We start from the raw sequence: 23,216 nt of genomic DNA, 5'->3' as shown, positions 1-23,216 counted from the left end.
AAGAAAAAATCCCCAGGGCCAGATGGGTTTACAGGTGAATTCTACCAAACGTTTAAAGAACAATTAATTCCAATATTATACAAATTATTTGGAAAAATAGGTGAAGAAGGAATTCTACCAAATTTGTTTTATGAAACAAATATGGTGGTGATACTAAAACCAGGCAGAAGAAAAACAGAGAAAGAAAATTATAGACCAATTTCCCTAATAAATATTGATACTAAAATCTTAAATAAGATATTAGCAAGGAGATTACAACAAGTGATCACCAGGATAATACACTATGACCAGGTGGGATTTATACCAGGAATGCAGGGCTGGTTCAACATTAGGAAAACTATTAACATAATCAACCACATCTATAAGAAAACTAACCAAAATCATATGATTATCTCAACAGATGCAGAGAAAGCTTTTGACAAAATACAGCACCCATTCCTAATTAAAAACACTGGAGAGTTTAGGAATAGGTGGAGCTTTCCTTAAAATAGTAAGCAGTTATCTACCTAAAACCATCCGCAAGCATTATATGTAATGGAGATAAGTTAGAGGCCTTCTCAATAGATCAGGGGTGAAAGAGGGATGTCCATTATCACCTCTATTATTCAATATTATACTAGAAATGTTAGCATTAGCAATCAGGGAAGAAAAAGGAATTAAAGGAATTAGAATAGGCAAGGAGGAAACAAAACTATCACTCTTTGCAGATGATATGATGGTATACTTAAAGAATCCTAGAGAATCAACTCAAAAATTACTTGAAACAATTAACAACTTTAGCAAAGTAGGATGTAAAATAAATCCACATAAATCATCAGCATTTCTATACATGACCAACAAAGTCCAGCAGCAAGAGATAGAAAGAGAAATTCCATTTAAAGTAACAGTAGATAATATAAAATACTTGGGAGTCTACTTGCCAAGACAAACCCAGGAACTCCATGAACACAACTACCAAACACTCTTCACATAAATCCAATCAGATCTAAATAATTGGAAAGATATCAATTGCTCATGGATAGGCAGAGCTAATATAGTAAAAATGACAATTCTACCTAAATTAATTTACTTATTCAATGCCATACCAATCAGGCTACCTAATAATTATTTTATAGAGCTAGAAAAAATAGTAACAAAATTCATCTAGAAAAACAAAAAGTCAAGAATATCAAGGGAAATAATGAAAAAAAATGCACAGGAAGGTGGGTGAGCTGTACCAAATCTAGAGCTTTACTATAAAGTGGCAGTCATCAAAACTATCTGGGACTGGCTAAGAAATAGAGTGGAGGATCAATGGACAAGGCTAGGCACAGGAAATGCAGTAGTAAATGACACTAGTAATATAGTGTTTGATAAACCCAAAGATTCCAGCTTCTGGGATAGGAACTCAATATTTGACCAAAACTGCTGGGAAAACTGGAAGATAATATGGCAGAAATTAGGCATAGGCCAACATTTTACACCTTATACTAAAAATAAGGTCAAAATGGGTACATGATTTAGACAGAAGAGGTGATACCATAGGTAAATTAAAAGAGGAAGAAATAGCCTACCTTTCAGATCTTTGGAAAGGAGAACAGTGTATGATCAAACAAGAGATAGAGGATATTATGAAATGCAAAATGGATGATTTTGATTACATTAAAAAGTTTTTGTACAAACAGAAGCAATGCATCCAAAATTAGAAAGGATGCAGAAAGCTGGGAAACAATTTTTATGGCCAGTACTTCTGATAAAGGTCTCATTTCTAAAATATATATGGAACTAAATCAAATTTATATGAATCCAAGTCATTCCCCAATTGAGAAATGGTCAAAGGATATGAACAGGCAGTTTTCTGATGAAGAAATAAAAGCTATCTATTCCCATATGAAAAAATGCTCTGAATCACTATTGATTAGAGAGATACAAATTAAAACAACTCTGAAGTACCACCTGACACCTATCAGATTGGCTAATATGACAAAAAAAGGTAAATAATAAATGTTGGAGAAGTTGTGGGAAAATTGGAACACTAATGCATTGTTGGTGGAGCTGTGAACTGATCCAACCATTCTGGAGAGCAATCTGGAATTATGCCCAAAGGGCTATAAAGCTGTGCATACCCTTTGACCCAGCAATACCACTTTTGGGTCTTTTTCCCAAGGAGATCATAAAAAAATGGAAAAAGGACCCACATGTACAAAAATATTTATAGCTGCTCTCTTTGTGGTGGCAGGGAATTGGAAATTGAGGGGTTGCCCATCAATTGGGGAATGACTGAACAAGTTGTGGTATATGAATGCAATGGAATTCTATTGTGCTGTAAGAAACAATGAGCAGGAGGAGTTCAGAGAAACCTGGAAGGACTTGCATGAACTGATGATGAGTGAGATGAGCAGAGCCAGAAGAACATTGTACACAGTATCATCAATATTGTGTGTTGATCAACTGTGATGGACTATATTCTTCTCACCAGTGCAATGGTACAGGAGAGTTCCAGGGGACCCATGATGGAAGGGGATCTCCAAATCCAGAAAAAAAAAAAACTGTGGAGTATAGATGCTGATTGAACCACACTATTTCTTTTGTTTTTGGTGCTGTTGTTTTTCTATTTTGAGGTTTTTCCTCATTGTTCCGATTCTTCTCCTATAACATGACTAATGCAGAAATATGTTTAATGTGATATATATATATATATATATATACACACACACACACACACACATATATATATATACACACACACACACATACACACACACACACACACATACACACACACACACACACACACACACACACACACATATATATATATATATATATATATATATATATATAACCTATTTCAGATTACCTGTCTAGGGGAAGGGGAGGGAGGGAGAAAAATCTGAAACTGGACAGCTTGTATAAACAAATGCTAAGAACTATCTTTACATGTAACTGGAAAAAACAATAAAATACTTTTATCAGAAAAAAAATCATCAAAATATAGGGTGGGGGGCAGTTAGGTGGTGCAATGGATAAAGCACCAGCCCTGGAGTCAGGAGTACCTGAGTTCAAATCAGGCCTCAGACACTTAACACTTACTAGCTGTGTGACCGTGGGCAAGTCACTTAACCCCAATTGCCTCACTAAAAAAACAAAACAAAACAAAACAAAAAAATATAGGGTGGGCCAAAAGTCCCAAAGGGGTCTGATGTTTTAATAATTTTTTGAAAAATTTTTTGCCATTTATGAGATTTTATTTTTCACATATAATGTAAATTCAGTTCCTATATATTATATATGGTGCTATGGTAATTGTAAATTAAAAACAAAACATAAGGGATTTATTAAATAAAAAAAAGAACTTCCCTAAGGGGATGTCATTGGCTTACTAGAGCTTGCCCCTGTAGCACCTCCTCAGGGAGGTGTCAGATTACCTAGTTCAAGTGGAAGCTGTCAAGGGGAGGGGAGGTCTAAGGACAGGTATTCCTTCACCAAGAAAGTCCCTTGTTAGAAGCTCTTAGGGGGGTTCTTGAGTGAAGGTCAAGTTGTTCCACGACTGACTGTTGTTCACCAATACTGTTACAACCAAATAAAGAAACTGAGCATCATCCAGACAAATGATTCATTTAGCAAGACATGTGGTTGCAGAAACAAATTAGGTCCCACCCAGGCTCTCAGAAGTACAAGTGACAAAACCATCGGTTTCTACATAGTTAATATACAATTTGGAGGGAGTGAAAAACCTGATTTGGGGATTAAGCCCCCCAGCTTCTTATTGGTGGAGGAGGATCGGGAGATCCTGAGGTGAGCGGGAGAGGGGTAGTTTTTGTGACATTCCTTAAATCTGGTGACAGTTGTGAGGATGATTAATCCTGTGATTTAAAATCAGATGAGCTTGAGACTTAATTTCACAAATTAGTGTATAAAAAGCAAAATAGAGTTACTCATTTTCTTATTATGTATTTTTTTTTTGGTGAGGCAATGAGGGTTAAGTGACTCGCCCAGGGTCACACAGCTAGTAAGTGTCAAGTGTCTGAAGCTGGATTTGAACTCAGGTCCTCCTGAATCCAGGGCCAGTGCTCTATCTACTGTACCACCTAGCTGCTCCTACTCATTTTCTTAATGTATCAACCCTGCATTCTTTGCAGTAGCCCCTAACCAGTTTAGGGAAATGGTCCAAACTAAAATAATAATAATTCATATCAGGAAATTGAGTGATCCAGACAGTGCCTGAAACAGCCTTCTCTACCTGGATGTGAACAAGTAATTTTATGAGACAAACGCAAAAATCCCCTAGGCCTTTGAAATACAGGTCTACTGTAACTCCACAAGCTACAAAAGCCACAAGAGAGAGCCTTAAATATTGAGGAGAATCTGGTCTTTGTTCAGAAAATAGTAAAAAATATATACAATAATTTCCCACAAGCTAAGGTTTGAACTCCAATGAATGTGGCTATGACTTTATAGCAGCTCTCAAATTGACCCAAAATGCCTCCTGCTGAGCTTCATCCCTGGGCCACTCCAGGTAGGTCTTGGTGTTCATGATCTTTCGAAGTTTGCAGAACCTCTGGGGGATGGCTTTCTTCTCAATGGGTTCCAGGAGGATCAGAATAGCCGCATCATTGTTCTCATCGAAAAGGCGAAAGTGGGAGAAATCCAACTCATACTTACACCACTCACTCTTGACAAAGCTTTCTGAAAGCACAAAGAGCGTTTTGTGACTCTTGTCGATGGAGTCGATGATGTTGTCGATGATCCACTTGCCGGGCACAAAGTCCCGCTTGTGGAGACACAGTCGGAAGGGGGGGTCAAAGTTCTCCAGTTCCTGGACCATGAAGTTCTCCACCCAGTAAGAGTCTCCTTCGCTGTAGGAAACAAAAGCATCGTAACAGATCTCCCGCGCTACATTTTTCTTGGGCTTTCTCTTGGCCTGGAGCCAGGCCCACATCATTTTCATGTACCAGATGCCATGAAAACGGTAGCACAGAACGCCAGTCAGCAAGGCAAGCAGAAAAAGGGAAGAACAGACCGCAGCCACCAGGTGCGCTTGGTAGCATTCAGAGAAGGAAAGCTGAACGTCCGGAAGTTGTTGGCCTCTCACCTGGAATGGAGAATCACAGAGGTAGCTTTCTGGCCAATCTTTCAGGACTTTAGCGAGCAGGGCTTGTTCTTTGTGGACAAAAGACACAAATTCACAAGAACAAATGAAGTTGTTGACTCCTGCGGCCAAACTTTCCATGGTATGAAAGGACTCAAGTTGTGCCTTAGAGAAAGTAAGCACAGTGTTCTGAATGATGCTCATTGACACTAAATTGGGGAGATTAGCAGCATCTGGTAGGGTCTTTAGCTTATTTCTGGAAAGATAAAGCTCTTTAAGGTGTGGCAGATGCAAGTGAAAATCACTGAGCTGGTTATTACTGATGTCTAAGATTTCCAGGGTCTGGGGGATACATGGAGTTACTATATAGGTTTTTGTGCTGGAAATGTTCAAATATTTCAACTTCCTTGGCCACTGGCAAGTGTCGGGCATAGAGTCAAAGCTATTCTTGCTAATGTCCAGGTGAGTGAGGGTTTTCACAGTCAGCAAGGTTTCCCCCACTTCTTTCAGAGATATTAATTTATTTTGACTCAAATTTAAGGTGTTCAGGCTGGGCCAGGCCCCCTCACAAGCTGAATTATATAGATAATTATCAGTCATCAAATTGTCACTCAAATCAAAATACTCTAGGGATCTCAAATTTCTTGAGAGTGCACAAGGAACAAGGAAAGCGTAGCTACTTGTGAGAGTGATTCTCTTGATTCTTCCTAAAAATGAATACACAGCTCTCAGGTCAGAAAATAAGTAAAAAATTTTAATCTTCAACCTCCGGATGGTGACTGTTTCAATTTTCCCTTGATGTTTAATTTTATCTAATAACTCCTCATCCACATTTCCATTTCCAAAATATTTACAATCCTCAAGCACAGCCTCCAACAACTCAGAAGCATAGGAATACAGTTTAAAAATTTCAACGATACTTCCATCTGTGAATTCCACCTCTTTAAAGATAATCTTCTCAATAACTGGCTGGCTAGAGGTAGACAAAGGTGGTGAAAAAACAAAAGCTTGCAGATTAGTTTTTCTCAGTTCCAAACTGTGCAAAGAATTTGCAACGTCGACTATGATGTCTGCTAGTAAAATAGGCCTCTTAATACTGAGAGTCAAGTGGCTTATGTTGTGAATAGACTTCAGACTTCCTGGCTCATATTTTTTAAGATAATCAGCTTCAATCTCCAGGTCCTCCAGCATCTTCAGCCCTACAAAGTCTTGTTTCTGAAGGCTTGAGAAGTTGTTACTGTTCCCTACTTTAAGAACCCTCAAACTGGGGAGATGAGAAAAAAGAGGGCTTTGCCCAAGTCGCAGGTAGGGGTTGCCCTCCAAGTGTAGCACCTGCAAAGACGAGAGGGAATTAAACCAGGAGGGTAACAAGTGAGACAAGTCATTGTGGGACAAGTCCAGATGTTTCAGATTTCCCAGGGCCTGAAAGGAATTTGGGTCAATGGCACGAATTTGGTTGGATTGCAGCAAGAGAACTTCCAGATTGACACAGGCCTGGAGGTCTGTTTCTCTGATGTGTGAGATCTTGTTGGAGGACAGGTTCAGCTGTTTCACAGCCTCTGTCAGGCCTGAAGGAATGGTGTCCAAAAACCTGGAATGACCATCACAGATGCCAACAGGATCACATGACAGAGACGTCTGCTTGGGAGCATCTTCTTTTGAGAGAATGATTATGGTCCAGAAGACCCACACTGCCCACCTAGCACCTCTCATTGATCAGGGGCTCAGCCTTAAAAAGAAAAAGAGATCAGGATGAGTGACTCTGTTTCCCCTGATATAGAATTCACCCAGGCTAATAATCCCAGAACAACATCCCATCAACACTGTAATGGTCTTAAACTTGTTCTTACCTCTCTCATAATCCCTTGGGGATGGTGAGGAAGCTCGGATGACATATTTGTCAAACCTTTTGCCCACTTTAAAGTGTCCTATAAATGCTACTATGTCTATCAAGCAACTTCCAAAGACTCATCAAAACTAAATTACAGTCTAGTTTTGATTTACTGGATTTCCTCATGATCCAGACGCTTCACGGATTTGTATGAAATAGGTACAGTAGCAGTCTTTGATATGAAGGGAGAAAGATCTAGGTTCAAATTCTAACTCTGAAACTTACTAGCTAAATGACCATGGAGGAAATCCCTTAACTTTGAGATCCAGTTTCCTCATTTGTAATAATGAGGATAATAACAAATCAGCTCCCTACCTAACAGTGGTTTGGTTTTTTTCAATCACAAAATATTTTTATTTAACCACAAAATCACCTAAATGGGTCAGGTACTCTTCAGCTCCAGGATACAAGGACAAAAATGATAGAGATCCTGCTTGTAGGGATCTTATACTCTACTTGATGAAAACAACATGTAAACATGAGTAAATGTGAAATCCATACAAAATCCATACATAATAATGTCAGTGAAGTGCTAGTACTTGGAGGAATTAGGAAAAAGCCTCTTTAAGAGGCCAGACCTCAAGGGGCATGAGGAATTATACTAAATTAAGGTGAGGACTTAGTAAGACTTAGGCAAAAGCCTATACAAAGGCATGGAGAGGGGAGATGGGGATCAGGGATAATGTGTTCAGAACCTTATCTATTTAGAAATGCCCTTTTCAGGGGGCAGCTAGATGGAGCAGTGGTTAAAGCACCGGCCCTGGATTCAGGAGTACCTGAGTTTGGATCCAGCCTCAGACACTCGACTCTTACTAGCTATGTGACCCTGGGCAAGTCACTTAACCCCCACTGTCTGGAAAAAAAAAACCCAAACCCAAGAAATTCTCTCTTCAACATTTCCAATAAGTGGTCATCTAGCCTTCCCTTAAAGACGTCAAGTAGGGGAGAATCTCTACCCTCTCATCCCTCCTTCTCCCTTTCCTTCTTTATGGTTCCCATGCCCATTCCACTTTGGGAGAGCTGTAATTGTTGGGAAGTTTTACCTTATGTGAAAACTTTTGTTTGCTTCTCATTTCATTACTTTTTTGGGGGTGGGGCAATGAGGGTTAAGTGACTTGCCCAGGGTCACACTGTTAGTAAATGTCAAGTGACTGAGGCAGAATTTGAACTCAGGTCCTCCTGAATCCAGGGCTGGTGCCTTATCCACTGTGCCACCTAGCTGCCCCCTTGTTTGCTTCTTTTTTTTATGTACTCCAGCCTCCTTTATTTTTATTTTCCAAAACATATGTAAAAACAAATTTTAACATCAATTTTTAAAAACTTTGTGTTCCGACTTTTCTTCCTCCCTCCATTCCCACCCCCCACCCCTAACAGTGTTTTTATGGTAATTCCCCTGGATATTAGTGGTACCCTCCTTCCCTCAATATTAGATGGTATTAATTTATTCATGTACATATCGTTCCCCTTCCCCTCAATAGAATATAACATTTTTATTTGCTTGTTTTTACCACAGTCAAACATTTATTAAGCATTTACTAGGTGCTAAGCACTCAGCATATAGAAACAAGGTGCCCTCAAGGTGTTCACCATCTAATCAGGAAAACAACAAGCAAACAAATATGTACAAACAAGCTATATACAGAAGAAATAAGAAACCATTAAGAGAGGGAAGGTGCTAGAATTAAGAATGGTTGGAAAAGGCTTCCAGAAGAAAATGGGACTTTAGTTGGGACTCAAAGGAAGCGGGGGAAATCAAGAGTCAGAGGTGAGGGGGGAGAGCATTATGGGTATGGGGGACAGCCAGAGAAGATGCCTAGAGCTGAGAGATGGGTCGTCTCATTCTCCACACAGCAAGAAGGACAATGTCACTAGATCGAATAGCACATAGTAGGGAGTAAGGTGTGAGAAGACTAGAAAGGTAGGAGGGGCCTGGCTTATAAATGGCTTTGGATGTAAAAAAGAAGAGGGATAGTCACTGAAGTTTGCTGATTGGGGGATGATGGGAGCAGAGCTATGTTTTAGAAAAATCCTTTTGGTCAGAGAATGTGTCCATTTTGGTTTTCCAATCCCTAGTACCTGACATTTAATGGGTGCTTAAGAAATAATTGCTGAATGAATGAATGGAAGTGCTATGAAAATCAACAGAGGTTGGGGCAGGTAGGTGGCACAGTGGATAAAGCACCTGTCCTGGATTCAGGAGGACCTGAGTTCAAATCCGGCCTCAGACACTTGCCACTTAACTAGCTGAGTGACCCTGGGCAAGTCCCTTAACCCTCATTGCAAAAAAGAAAGAAAGAAAGAACATCAACAGAGGTCTTCGTAAATCTTTTTTATTGTGAACATCAACAAACATTTCAATACACAAGTGCAGCTTTAAGAAGTTGTGAACCTTTATTAGAAGGGCAGCTCAGTAGCACAGTGGCTAGAGTTCTGAGCCTTAGGTCAAGAGAACTTGCCTTCCCAAGTTCAAGTCTGGCCTTGGACGCTTATTAGCTGTACAACCCTTGGCAAGTCACTGAACTCTTTTTGCTTCCATTTCCTCATCTATAAAATGAGCCGGAGAGGGATATGCATGACAAACCACTCTAGTATCTTTGCCAAGAAAAACCCCAAATGGGGTCACAGTCAGACACAACTGAAACCACTGAACAGCAACAATGAACTTTTATTAGATGTAGTTTGTTTTTAAAGTTATTCATGTAAAACTGTACCCCTTTCCAATTTTGGCAAGTCTGGAAGTAGGCTATAAAGGGCATAGGGAGAGAATGTGAGGCAGACAGATGTTAAACTGTTCAGGGGTGGCTAGGTGGCACAATGGGTAAAGCACTGGGCCTGGAATCAGGAAAAACTACATTCAAGCTGTGGATTCAGACATTTAGTTACAGCATGACCCTGGGCAAGTCACTTAACCTTTGTTTGCCTCAGTTTTACCAAATGTCAAATGGGAAGATAAGAGCACCTACCCCTCCCCCAGGGTTGTTACCAGGATCAAATAAGAAAATAATTATAAAGTGCTTACCATAGTACCTGGCACTTTGGAGGTGCTTAATAAATACTTGTTCTCCCCACTTTCCTAAGGTGATTTCCCCTAGGTCACGGCTTTAGCAGGAGTTGAGCTCACTATCTTCCTGGCTCCCAGCCAGTGCTGTCCCAGCACTCTACTTCTCATTCTCATTCAGAATTAACTCTGTTACTTACACAAGAAATAGAGGCAGCTGTATAAAAACATCTCTAAAGCACAGCTGGCTGTGTAAAAACATCCCCCAAACACCACAGGTGATATCATGATTCATTCTGGTGTGTGGTTATCATCATCACCACTTTTATACAAGCAGCTAACCCAAAGTCATACAGCTTGTGAGTGAAGGAGGTAGGATTTGATCCCAGGTCTTCCTGATGTCAGTCAGTCAATTGTAGCCTTTAATAAGTTTGCTAGCATTTACTAAGGGGCCTATCATATGTCAAGAACCGTACTAAGTACTGGGGTGGCGGGAAGGAAATAGAATGAAAGACAAAAACAAACAGAAACAAAATCAGTCCCTGCTCTCAAGCTGCTCTCAGTGCAATTTCTACTACAACACCGACGAACAAAAGTCAGTGCCAAGTGGGGCATATAATAGGGGTCCATCAACATTTAAGGAAAGAATGAATGCATTCATGAATGAATGAATGAATGAAGTATAAGAAAGCCTGGGGAGATGCTGTATTCTTGAATGAATGAATGAATGAATGAATGAATGAAGTATAAGAAAGCCTGGGAAGATGCTGTATTCTTCAAGACTTGGCGGGGCAGCTAGGTGGCACAGTGGATAAAGCACGGGCCCTGGATTCAGGAGGACCTGAGTTCAAATCCGGCCTCAGACACTTGACACTTACTAGCTGTGTGACCCTGGGCAAGTCACTTAACCCTCATTGCCCTACAAAATTTTTTTTAAAAAGGCTTGGAGTTAGTCTTGGGGAAGAGCTAATCTGGCTGAAGTTAACAGGCTACATCAACCCTTGTGCCTTGACCATCAGTTGGAACCAGGGACTCACCTTCTGGCTGCATAATTCAGGGCAAGTAACCTAACATGTTGTCACTCCAAACCACTCTCTAAATAGCAATTTAATGAACGATGAGAGAGACATTTTCTAAGAAAATAAAAACAACATTCCTCCCAAATAGCAAAGTCTATTTTGTATTTATGTGTGTGTATACCTCCATTCCCATGCTCGCTACCTGTTAACTTCTATCTGTTTAATTGTCAGGAAAGATGCTAAATGTTTTACAGGCATTTAGTATTATATTTGTATTTTATGTCTTATTTCAGGGGTTGCCAGGCTTCCTATGTCTTTGTGATTGGTTGCCCCTTAAAATTCTTACTTATTTACCCACTACCTAAACAATGGATTAGTTTTCTCCCGTAACCCTTGGAAAGAATTAATTGTTATTTGAAGTTTTTATGATCCCATCTTTTGGCTAGAATTTAAAAAAAAAACCTCAGCGTGCACTGGCCTGGGGCTCCGCAAACCGCATGATGCTCCACCCACTGGTTGTAGCCATTGCCATGGAGCTGGCATCTCATGTCATCACCACTGACCGACGCCTACATGGGCCTGGCAAAATTATAATGATTGGAAGCCTAGTGAGGGCAGTCATGTGACTGTCAGAGCAGTCAGCCAATTGGCTGGGGGCTGTGTGGGATGTGCTGGGAATAAGGGAGCTTTTCCGGTATTCTAGCTGGAAGATGGAAGGTGACAGGAGCATTGCTGTGTATTCTCAGCTGATTCCTGGGCAGTTAGTGTTTTTTCAAGTTGTATAATTTCCCTTTCCCCATTTTATTTCTTTCCCTTGATCCTACTGATCCTGTTTGTGTTTTTTTTAAGTTCATTCTTGTTAAATAAATCCTGCTCTGTTTTGAGGGAGGCTGCCCGTCTCCTTCCTTGCCCCAGTATTGCAGTGAGCCACTTAGCTAACACTCCCCAATTAAAAATTGGTCCCCAAACCCTACTTACAGAGTCAAAGATTCCAAGATGGAAGGGATCTTACATATCCTCTAGCCCAGTACATACCTCAATGGGAATCTCCTCTCCAATATCTTTAACAAATGTTGTTCAGTCATTTTTTTCAGTCATGTCTGACTCTTCATGACCCCCTTTGGGATTTTCTTGACAAAGATGCTGGAGTGGTTTTCCATTTCCTTCTCCAGCTCATTTTATAGATGAGGAACTCAGGCAAACAAGGCTAAGTGACTTTCCCAGGGTCGCTCAGATATTGAGTGTCTGAGGTCAGATATGAATTCTCAAAGATGAGTCTTCCTGACTCCAGGCCTGGTGCTATCCAATGTGCCAAAAAAGACATCCAGAATTCATTTAAAGACCTCCAGCAACTAGGAACTGACTACTTCCCAAGGCATCCCATCCTCTCTTTCAGGAGGTCCATATAATGGTTCATCATGGGTCATCTGGAATCATTTTTGGCCATTCATTGAACAGAGTTCTTAAGTTTTTCAAACTTATTTTTATAATATTGTGGTTATTGCATAAAGAGTTCTCCTGGTACTGCTCACTTCACTCTGTATGAATTCACACAAGTCTTTCCAGGTTTCTCCAAAAACATCCTTTTCATCTTTTCTTATAGCACAACATTATTCCATTACAGTCACACATCATGCTTGGTTCAGCCATTCTCTGATGGACAATGCCTTCATTTCCAATTCTTTGATACCACAAAAAGAGCTATTATACATATATACATACAAGGAGAATGTATCTAATCCTTTTTCACTTTGAAATACCATGAAGTAACTAGCATAACTTCTCTTCTCAAGCTAAACATCCTTGAATCAATCATTTTATTCCATGATTGCCAGTCTTTTTCTTTAATCATCATAATTTTTTTTCAATTAACAAACACCATCAAGTCTTCCTACCCAGCTGGCCACCTTTCTATAACTTGTCCATATCCTCCCTAAAACACCCTCTCAGAATCCAACACAATACTCCCAATGTGTTTAGGACCTCTGCAACCTAGTATGGCAGAGGTAAAAAAAAATACTTCAGTGTAAGGAGGAATTCCAGTGGGAGTGACAGTAGAAGTGGCATCCATGACAAAAGAAGACTGTGCTGAAAGCAAGGATGGAAAGGGGGTATCATGACTGTGTGCTGTTCTGCAAGTTTGAACCGTTTGACTTGCTACAGTCTCAAAATAGTCCTGATTATAGCCATTAGAGCAGTCTTCCTGAATGGCTGCAAACGTCATCATCCTCAACCGCCAAAACAGTAGCCAGCTGGAAAATTCTGTTTTGGTTTCACCAGTATTCATTAGCTCAAAGCCTGGGGTACCATTGATGTAGGAGGTGAAAAAAGGGTTAATACAAAAACCTAAGACCCAAGCTCTAATTCAGATATTAGCTCTAAAAGGGAGTCAGATCCCAGTTAATGGATAACTTATACCAGGGTCTCGTACCCACAGTGATCAGCTTCCATAACGGACCAGAACAGGTCAGGTCAAAATAACAATAAAGGAAAAAGACAACCTATAGAAATTCTAATGAAAAATGATTATATTTTGAAACTAGCCATGGGAATCAGAAAGAGACATGCGCAGAAAAGGCCAAATTTGTCCCCAGATTCACCTTATGACGTGTAAACCCCCAAAACACACCTCCACTGAAAAAGGTACCCGCCTCAGGGGCTGGCTTAGGACCCCAGGAACTCCAAATTAGGATAAGCCCTCCCCTGAAACACCCCTAGGTGGAGAACATTATAATGAGTAGGACAGGTTCTCCCCTGTACCTCCCTAAGGTGGAGATTATTATAGTAAGACTGATAATCAATTTATCTATACTATAACTATAACTGTCTTTCCTTTCCTTATTTAAGAGATACCTTTCCACTATTCTGGTTCTCTCCCTGTGGTCACCCACAGTATTGCAATAAAACTTGGGAAACTGAGTCACTGAGTCTTATAATTCTTTTGGGATGACTCACGATCAATTTGACCCCAAATTCCAGCCCACATCACCATGAGGGTAAATAATAACATTAAAAAGTATCCCAAAAAATTATATATATAATATATATATATATATACATATATACATACACACTATTTCCTATGTGTAGTATGGCACTGAGGATAGAAAGGCAGTTGCAGAGTCCAAAAGACCCTTCTGATCAAGACTGTCCTCTGCCCCATACTCTCTATGTGACTCTAGGAAAGTTATTTAACTTCAGTGAGCTGAGACTATAAATTGCCAAGAAGGTGTAACTGCATTGGCAGAGGGAACTTCTTTAGTGGGAGCTCTCTGGGCTCACACTCATAGTCCAAAAATAAATAAATAAAAATTTCACCTCCTAATAGTTTTGCTTTTCTTTTTTCTCTTTTTTTCTTTCCTTTAATTTCTTCAATGTGTTTATTATTTACTTCATTCAATCTTGTAACATTTGTCACATTATTTCTGAGGTTACAGCTATTGGTATTTTAGCATTTTTGTCATCTAGTATTTTGTCTTTCTCTTCTTGTGAATCAATAATAGTTTTTCATTGTGTCATAGTCCTTTGGTTTGCTTATTTCTTAAGAGTATTTTACATTTACATTTTGATAATTTGGGGTGGTTTCATTTCTTTGGGTCATTCCTATTGATGTATTTTGTGGAAATATTAAGTTAGCCTCCCTTGGAACTTCTCACTGATATCTTCCCATCATTCATCACTTTTAAATTAATACCAATGGGTTAAACCTTGGGCAAGTCAAACAACTTGTCTGAGGTTATCTGCATATGGTTGGGGTGGAGTGGAGGGTGGACAAGAGAAGAATTATGTGACCTTTATGATTCTTTCCAACACTAAATCCTAGTCCCGTGAAATAGTTGTGGGTCATAAAAGAGAGCTCTGGACTGAAAGGCAGAAGACCTAGATTCTTGTCCCAACTCTTCTAGTGACTACCTTTGTGGGCTTGGACCACTCACAATACTTTTGTGTGCCTCAATTTTCTTCCATGTAAAATGGGAGAGGATGCTCTCTGGAGCCTGTTACAACTCTAAAATGTCTATAGGTACAAGGAAACCAGTCAAAAAACCTCATAAACACACTGTCAACAAATGTGTGCAGAAGAGAAGCAGGTGAAAATGTCACTCAAAGAACATCAATTAGAGGAAAGGTGCTTATTACAAATTTTGGGACTGGTATCTAAATGTAGATACAGACACAACCTGGGTCCAACTACCCTTCCTGACTCCTGTCACCTCTGCTCCCCTTCACGTATCTATGTTCTAGCCACACCATCCTTCTTGGTGTTCCTCATTACCAGTCTCCGTGCCTTTGAACAATATGGACATCAGGTTTGGAATGAATTCCCTCCTTATCTCTACCACTTAGAGTCTCTCATTTTCTTCAAAGGTCAGATCAAATGGGACCTCCTACTCAAAGCCTTTTCTAATTTTTCCAACCAGTTTAGTGCCTTTTCCACACTGAAATTGTCTTTTATTCATCATATATATATTTCATTTCTTTGGAATATTCCTCCCACCCCTGATCTGGACAGTTCCCATTCTTAATCCATTTGGTTTTTCCTGTGTGGGTGGTTAGACCAAACTCTTGAATGATTTTGAAGCACTTCCAGGAGGCTTTGCAACATTTCAAAGCTGTACACAGTACAATTTCACCCACAATCAGGAGCATCTGAAGGACCTGAGTGCTCTGGATCTTTTCCCATCTCAGTGGAGATAACCTTTGTAAAGTACATTTTTGTTTTCTTATTTTATGTTTCACCTGGTGTTTATGATCAGAGGACTCTCAAACAAGGTTATCTCTGTTTTGATAGCTTTCAAAGAATCTTGAATAATTTGGACATATGGATGGGAGATATATTGTTGGAAAACAGCTTTAAAGAGGCATTTTTCTACTGCATTAAATGCTTTTTTGGAATTAATTAACAAAAGAGTGGCATTTTTCTACTTCTTTTAGTGAGTTATGTTATAATAATGATGTCTTTTTTTTTTTTTTTTGCGGGGCAGTGGGGGTTAAGTGACTTGCCCACGGTCACACAGCTAGTAAGTGTCAAGTGTCTGAGGCCGGATTTGAACTCAGGAACTCCTGAATCCAGGGCCGGTGCTTTATCCACTGCGCCACCTAGCCGCCCCCATAATGATGTCATTTTAAAAATTTTCAATGAGGAAAAATCTACTTTCTTTCCTTCCCATTAAAAAAAAAGAAATCCTTGTAATAAATATGAATAGTCAAAAAACCCCAAATATCTAAATTGCCCATAACCAAAAACAACATGTCTCAATATCTGCCCCGAGTCCATTGTGTCTTGGAGTAAGTGGATGGCATACTTCACGTGTCCTCTAAAATCATAGTTGACCATTACATTGGTCATAATTCTTAAGTGTTTCAGAATTGTTCGTTCAGTAAAGAAGTGTTCTATTGAGGAATCTCACTTGTGAAAGCTTGACTGCCTAATATCTTCACCAAGGATGGATAACTTCAGTACATGCAGAGATGGTTCTCATAAAAATTTTATACAGACAGAAAAGTAGCCATGGAAGTTGGTAGCTGTTGTTTTTCAAGTTGACTTTTTAAAAAATAATTAATAAATTCTGAGATTTTTCTCTTATGCCTTTGGTATCTTCCTCACTTTGTTTTGGATACCATGTGGTCACCCGATGCCCTCACAACTGTGTTGCATCCAGAGCACAGTCTCCTCTGTCTCCAGTTAGTCTAATGCAACTGCTTTTTCCATTTCTGTTCTCTTCAGTTCCATATTAGGCCACTATAAATATATCCAGGAATGTGATGTTAAGAGTCCAAGTATAGTGGTTCACTGTCTTGATGGAGAAGAAAAGATTGTTTTCAAAACATGGGAAGATCTTTTCTTTTTTTCTTTGTTGCTTTCTTTCTATCTTTACCTCTAAAAGCCTTTGGATGTATGTTTTCAGTTGGTTGTTTTGTCAGGTTTACCCTCCATTGCTTCTGTTTTGATAATACTGTTCCTAGTCTTCCATCATCCTTCTCCATAAGATTTTACAAATTAGTTCATATTCTAAACCTGGTTGGTTTCAACTGGCAAGAAGCAGGGTTTTTAAAGCCTTGACACCATGGTATAACTTCCCAAAGCTTGTCTTTAGTGGCATAACCATGAGAACTCAGAATCATCTCCACACCATGATGTTGCATTAGAGTAGGACTTTGTGGAAGATTTTGCACTTATAGCATCTATTTTGTATTTAATTTTCCATGAACATAACATTCTATCTCCCAATTATACATTTTCATTTTTAAAAATTTTTTATTTGTTTATTTTTTGTGGGGGGCAATGAGGGTTAAGTGACTTGCCCAGGGTCACACAGCTAGTAAGTGTCAAGTGTCTCAGGCTAGATTTGAACTCGGGTCCTCCTGAACCCAGGACCAGTGCTTTATCCACTGCACCACTTAGCTGCCCTGCCCCCCAACTATACATTTTCACTGACTATTCCTCATGCCTGGATTTCTTTCCAAGGTCATTTCCATTTCCTGATTTCTTAAGATGCCAGCTAAAACCCCACCTTCTGTAAAAAGTCTTTCCTAACCCCACTTAATGCTAGGGTTAATCTCTCTATAGTTTGTTGGTACGGTTGTCTTATTGGCTCTAACATTAGACTGTAAGCTCCTTAAAAAAAAGAACTGTTTGGGTCCTGGGGGTTTTTTGGTTGGTTGGTTGGTTGGGTTTTTTGCCATTCTTTATCTCCACAGCACTTAGCACAGTGCCTGACTCACTGTGAGTGTTCCATAAATTATTGTTTACTTTACTTGTATACATCCCTACCCCAGTAGCATGTAAGATACTTGAAGGTAGTGATTGCTTGGACTTTTTTGTTATTGTATCTCCAGAACCAGCCTGGTGCCTGACATATGTAGTTGTTGTTTGTCCTTCGTTCTCGAAGAGGACCATGACATCAGGAGGTGCTGTCATGACTTGAACTGAATTGGATTTAAGTGAGAGAAGGCTGTGCAAGGTCACCAACCTCACTCTCTCCTCCAGAGCCAGCTGGGGCCAGTGGAAAGACATAGATTGTGATGACTAGAGGTGGTCCCAGATATTTAAGACAATCAGGGTTAAATGACGTGCCCGGAGTCATACAGCTAGTAAGTTTCTGGGGTGAGATTTGAACTCAGGTCCTCCCAACTTCAGGGGTAGTGCTCTATCTGAACCACCTAGCTGCCCTGACATTTATAGTAGACACTTAATAAATGCTTGCTGAATTGTTGAATGGATGACAAGATGACCTCCATGTTTCCTTCCAACTATGGGACACTTTCTATAAATAGGACAAAAGAAAAGGCTAATCTATTGATGAGCTGGTGGGGGTGGGGGGAGCAACTTTTTCTCAGGATGTGTTTTTTTTTCTTATTCTAACCATAGTAACTCATATTTATATAGGATAATAGATTTAGAGATGGAAGGAATCTTTGAGATCTAGTCCAGGGGTATCAAAAAATATCAATGAACTGAAAAAAGAGCACTTGTGGATTGTACATATATAACCTATATCAGATTGGTTGGTGTCTTGTGGAGCGGAGAGGAAAGGGAGGCAGGGAGAAAAATTTGGAACTCTAAATCTTATGAAAATGAATGTTGAAAACTACCCTTACATGTAATTGGAAAAAATAAAATAAATGTTTGTTGCCTTGAAAAAAAATAGAATGCAAAAAAATATCAGTGGATCCTATAACACTACCAAGTATGGACTGAACCAGATTAAAATGTAACTGGGAAATATTTAACAAAATAAGTAAAAATACAATAAAACAAAGATAATGTTAATATGTGGTTATCTAAGTCAATAAGCTGTCTCATGGATCCTTATGCTGGAATAGTGGTCCCCATTTTTGTTTGAGTTTGACACTACTGCTCTAGTCCACTCTACAGATGAAAATAAAACCCACATGAGTGAAACATTTTGTCCAAGGTTACACCAGTAATGCATAGCAAAGTCAAGAATTAAACCAAACTCCTTTGATCTCCAACCTAGGGTCCTTTTCCACTACTCATAGTAGGGACTGGAGTTTTATAAAGCACTTTCTCATTATCATAGTATCCCATATTTGAGCTAGAAGAGAAGCTCAAAGGTCATTTGCTCCAAAGTCCTCATTTTAGAGATGAGGAAACTGAAATGCAACTGGGGAGGTAAATTTACCCAAAGTCACACTGGTAATGACTGTGGACAAAGGTAGGATTCAAACTCAGGTCCTGGGACTCAAATACAACTCTTTCCACTGCACCATTAAAGCAAGGAAAGGGTATGAACGTCATTTCCCAAGCTACCACGTTTGCTCTTTCGTATTCATTTTGTCAGCTTCTCATATGAAATATGAGAAGACTGTGATGAAAGAGAAAGAACTCTAGAACATTTCCTTGTTGAAAGGGAGAGTTCAGGAGAGATGTCGAAATTATTGAGAAGTAGAATAAGTGGCCCTGTAAGACTTTTTAAAACTTTGTAATCTTCAAGCAGCACCAAAGAATACTCAACTTTAATTCAGAAGACCTAAATTCAATTCCAACTCTACTACCTATTGCTGATAGCTGTTCGACCTTGGGCAAATCACCCTTCATCTCAGGGGACTTACTTTTCTCATCTGTTAAATGGACATGAGTGACTATCTCCGAGAATTGCTGTGAGGTTCACATAAAATAATTGATATAGGTCAATCAGTCAGACAAAAGTATTAATCATGTGCAAGGCACTGTACTCATCACCAGGCATACAGAGAAAGGCAAAAGACAGTCCCTAACCTCAAGTTCTAATGGAGAACTTTGGAATTTTGTAGGCAATTGGCATTGAGTGACTTTCCCCAGCATCACACAGCTATTAAGTGCCTGAAGCTCGATTTGAAGCCAGGTCCTCCTGACTGCAGGGTTGATGTTCTATCCAGTGTACCACCTAGCTGCCCCACTCTAATGGAGACTTGCAAATAACTTTGCACTTACAAGATACATACAGAGTAAAAGCAATACATAAATCATCATCATCATCATCATCATCCTTCTTTTCTGTGTTCTATCAAATTTGGGTTGAACTTCATTAAATGTCTTCAGGAAAAAGCATATGAGTCAGGAAACATCAGTGCTATTCCGGTCTATTATCTGAGCAGTTTACTCAACTTCTGGTTTCCAGCAAAGACATTTCATATCTCTAATTTACATCTAATACAGGAATACCCATGGTCTTCTTTTGAGAAGAGGAAGTCTTAAAAGAAGAACTTCAGAAAATGCTTAACGCGCTAAATTTTATTAGCTATTACCATCTTGGTCTGGATGCATTGGACAAATCCTTTCACTATGACAGCTAGCGCAGAACAAGTTTCAGTAGAGAGAAGTAAAAGAAAGGATGGGTACCTTTGGTTAAGCACAAGGGTGAGGAAGGAAGGGAAGATTAGTAGTAGGAGTGAGGGGAGGTGAAAAAACAGGAAGGAAACTTCCCCTATTTCATCACATGCCCCCAGCTGACCCAGAAAAAACAAACCAAAGTTGACTGAGCATCCTATATTCCAAAGCTTCTTAAACTGTGGGTCCCGACCCCATAGAGGTTCCTGTAACTGAATGTGGGGGTCACAAAAAATTTGGCAACAGTAAAAGTAAAAGTAATAGGTATACTATTTTATATACCTATATACCCAGGGTTGCATAAAAATTTCTCAGGCAATAAGGAGTCACAAGTGGGAAAAGTTTAAGAAGCCCTGCCCTATCCTACTAGTTAACCAGGAGCAGTCTCAGAGGACATCTTTCGAATCAGAGTAATAGAATGTTAGGACCCAAAACCTCCTAGTCCAATCCCCTCATTTTATAGAATTTTACAAAGGACCTATGAAGCTCCAAAGACTCTTAGAGATTATCTAGTCTAAGCCTGTCATTTTACAGATGAGAAAACTGAGACCTGGGGAACTTAATGTGTCTGAAATCTTGACTTCCTTTGAAGACTCAGATCAATTGCTACCTTCCATGTGAAAAACTTTCCTAGTGATGTCCCCATTCCCTCATCCCCCTCAGTTGCTATTATCATCCCCCCAAATTATCTCTTATTCATATACTTACATATATTGCATATGTATGTATCCTTATATACACATTGTCTCCTTTAGAACGTAAGCTTCTTAAAGGAAAGAACTATTTCACATATGTGTTTATACACACATTACCACGGGGGAGAGGGGGAAGGGGGGGCGGAACCAAGATGGTGAAGAAAGACATTAAACCACAGTGCCTGGCACATAGCAAATATCTACAAAATGTATGTTGATTGATTAATTAACTTACAACTAAGAACACCTAGATAAGAAATGGCAGAGCTGGTTAGTCATTCAATAAACACTCATCAAGTACCTACTATTTTCCAGGCATTGTGCTATTTGATGCTTACACACACACACACACACACACACACACACACACACACACACACACACACACACACAGTCAAAGACAGTCCTTGCTTTGAGAAGTTCAGTCTTCTAACTTTAAATCCAATAGTCCTTCCCTTCAAAATGGCTAAGGCACCTGAGGCTTAATGATGGCTAGTATGTAATAATAGCTAGCATTTATATAGTTCTTTAAGGTTTGCAGAATATTTAAAATATATTATCTCATTTGATTTGCTCAACAAACCTGTGAGTTTTGGTGCTATGATTATCGTTTTTGAAAGGAAATGTAGGGGCAGCTAGGTGGTGCCGGCCCTGGAGTCAGGAGGACCTGAGTTCAAATCCGACCTCAGACACTTAACACTTACTAGCTGTGTGACCCTGGGCAAGTCACTTAACCCCAATTGCCTCACCAAAAAAAACCAAACAAACTTGGAGTTAGGAAATGTGGCTTGCCCAGCTCTTAAGTCTCTGAGGAAGGATTTAAAGTCCTTTGTTCCGGACACCCAGAAGATCACAGATCTCCTGATCCCTCCGTTTGGTGATTTTTCTTCTTTTCATTACACTAGGAGTCACACTTAAGATCATCCACCCCAAAATACAAAATACAAGCAGTTTTTTAAAGTTCCTCCTAATGTGAATACTTTGTAGTTAGTCCTTTGACCAAAGCTAAGTGTTGCTGGGTCTTTAGTGTCTCAATCTGCAAAACGAGGATGCTGGCCTGGATATTGTCTAAGCTAGGTTCCTTACACCTCTGAACGTTTGATCCTACAGTGGACAGAGCATTTGACTTGCAGGGAGAGAAGCTAGGCTAAAAATCCTGGCCTTGACATTTAGTTACTAATTATATAACTTTGGGCAAGTAACTCGAATCACCCGTTCTAGGTCTTAAATTCCCTCAAGTAAATCAAATAAATAAAGGGGTTGGTCTAGACTCCTTTCAACTCTAAATCTGTGATCCCGGTTCAGTCATTCATTTCATTTTTACGTTCTCTGGGCAGTGACCTAGAACCAAGGTTCTGACTGCAGTCCTCAGGGATTGAAGAGCTGGGTACCACTGAAACCATCCAAGGGTAACACCTCAGGGTGCTGGGGTGTTTTTACATTATCTGGAAGCAGAGGCTCAACTGTTCACTGCCCAAGTGAGCCCAGGAGTGAGAGTTTTGTTTTGTGTTTTTTTAATGGACTACCAAAAGAAAACTGAAAGCCAGTAACTTGCCCAACAGTCCAGACACTGTGCCTTAAGGGCAGGAAGGCTTCACTTTCACCAGGTCCAGCCTAAGGCTTGGAGGCGTTCAGAACTAACCCCTGTAACCCATCGGACTCGGGGATCCCAGGACCGGACCCACCTGATCCCTGAACTTCCCGAAGGGCACCCCCAGCACAACTCCGGGGAAAGGCAGTAGACTTACCTAAGGCCCAAAATCACTCCTAAAGTCTGGATTAGGCAGATCTCAGTGCGCTCCGTTCAGTTTAACTGAGCTAGGCAGGAACATTTGTAGCAGGGCAGCAGCTACAGGCTGGATGGACACCGACTGTGGGATGCAGGCTGTAGGATGTGCAGGGCAGGAGGAAGGCGGGGGTGTCTGTCGTTGCCCCGCCCCTTCTGAATCGCTCCTAGCCGTGCCGGGCGTGCGAGAACCTAGAGAGAAGAGGCAGGGTCTGGAAGGGAGGAAGGAACAGAGGAGGTTCCTTCCCTGCAGCGGGGTATCCAAACTGCAGCCCGCCAGATGGGTGGAGCGGGGCGAGCTGGAGGGCTCAGAGCGGGCTGGAGGGCTCAGCAGAGCCGGGTAGAGATCTTAGTCCCTTAACTCTGCATCCCCGCCCAGATGCTGTGTCCAAAGTTTACAGTTAGTAAAGAGAGGAATTCCCCAA

The 23,216-nt window shown here is 40.2% G+C and overlaps 1 protein-coding gene across 1 annotated transcript; it reads right to left on the bottom strand.

The window, feature by feature from the left end:
* Nucleotides 1-4,018: 4,018 nt before the first annotated feature.
* On the bottom strand, nucleotides 4,019-22,882 carry TLR2 (toll like receptor 2). The gene is made up of 2 exons (XM_043971446.1): nucleotides 22,754-22,882; nucleotides 4,019-6,800 (listed from the first exon to the last, which is right to left on the bottom strand). Exon 2 carries the CDS (start codon nucleotides 6,782-6,784, stop codon nucleotides 4,427-4,429), a length of 2,358 nt encoding a protein of 785 aa, XP_043827381.1. The 5' UTR covers nucleotides 6,785-6,800; nucleotides 22,754-22,882; the 3' UTR covers nucleotides 4,019-4,426.
* Nucleotides 22,883-23,216: the final 334 nt, after the last annotated feature.

This window comes from Dromiciops gliroides, chromosome 6 (genome assembly GCF_019393635.1).
Source record: "Dromiciops gliroides isolate mDroGli1 chromosome 6, mDroGli1.pri, whole genome shotgun sequence".
NCBI lineage: Eukaryota > Metazoa > Chordata > Mammalia > Microbiotheria > Microbiotheriidae > Dromiciops > Dromiciops gliroides.
The sequence above is the reverse complement of the archived record's forward strand: the minus strand, read 5'-3'. Positions and strand labels throughout refer to the sequence as shown.

Bases quoted from the DNA above. Each gene is read 5' to 3' on its own strand.
- TLR2 (XM_043971446.1), bottom strand. From the start codon at position 6,784: ATGAGAGGTGCTAGGTGGGCAGTGTGGGTCTTCTGGACCATAATCATT.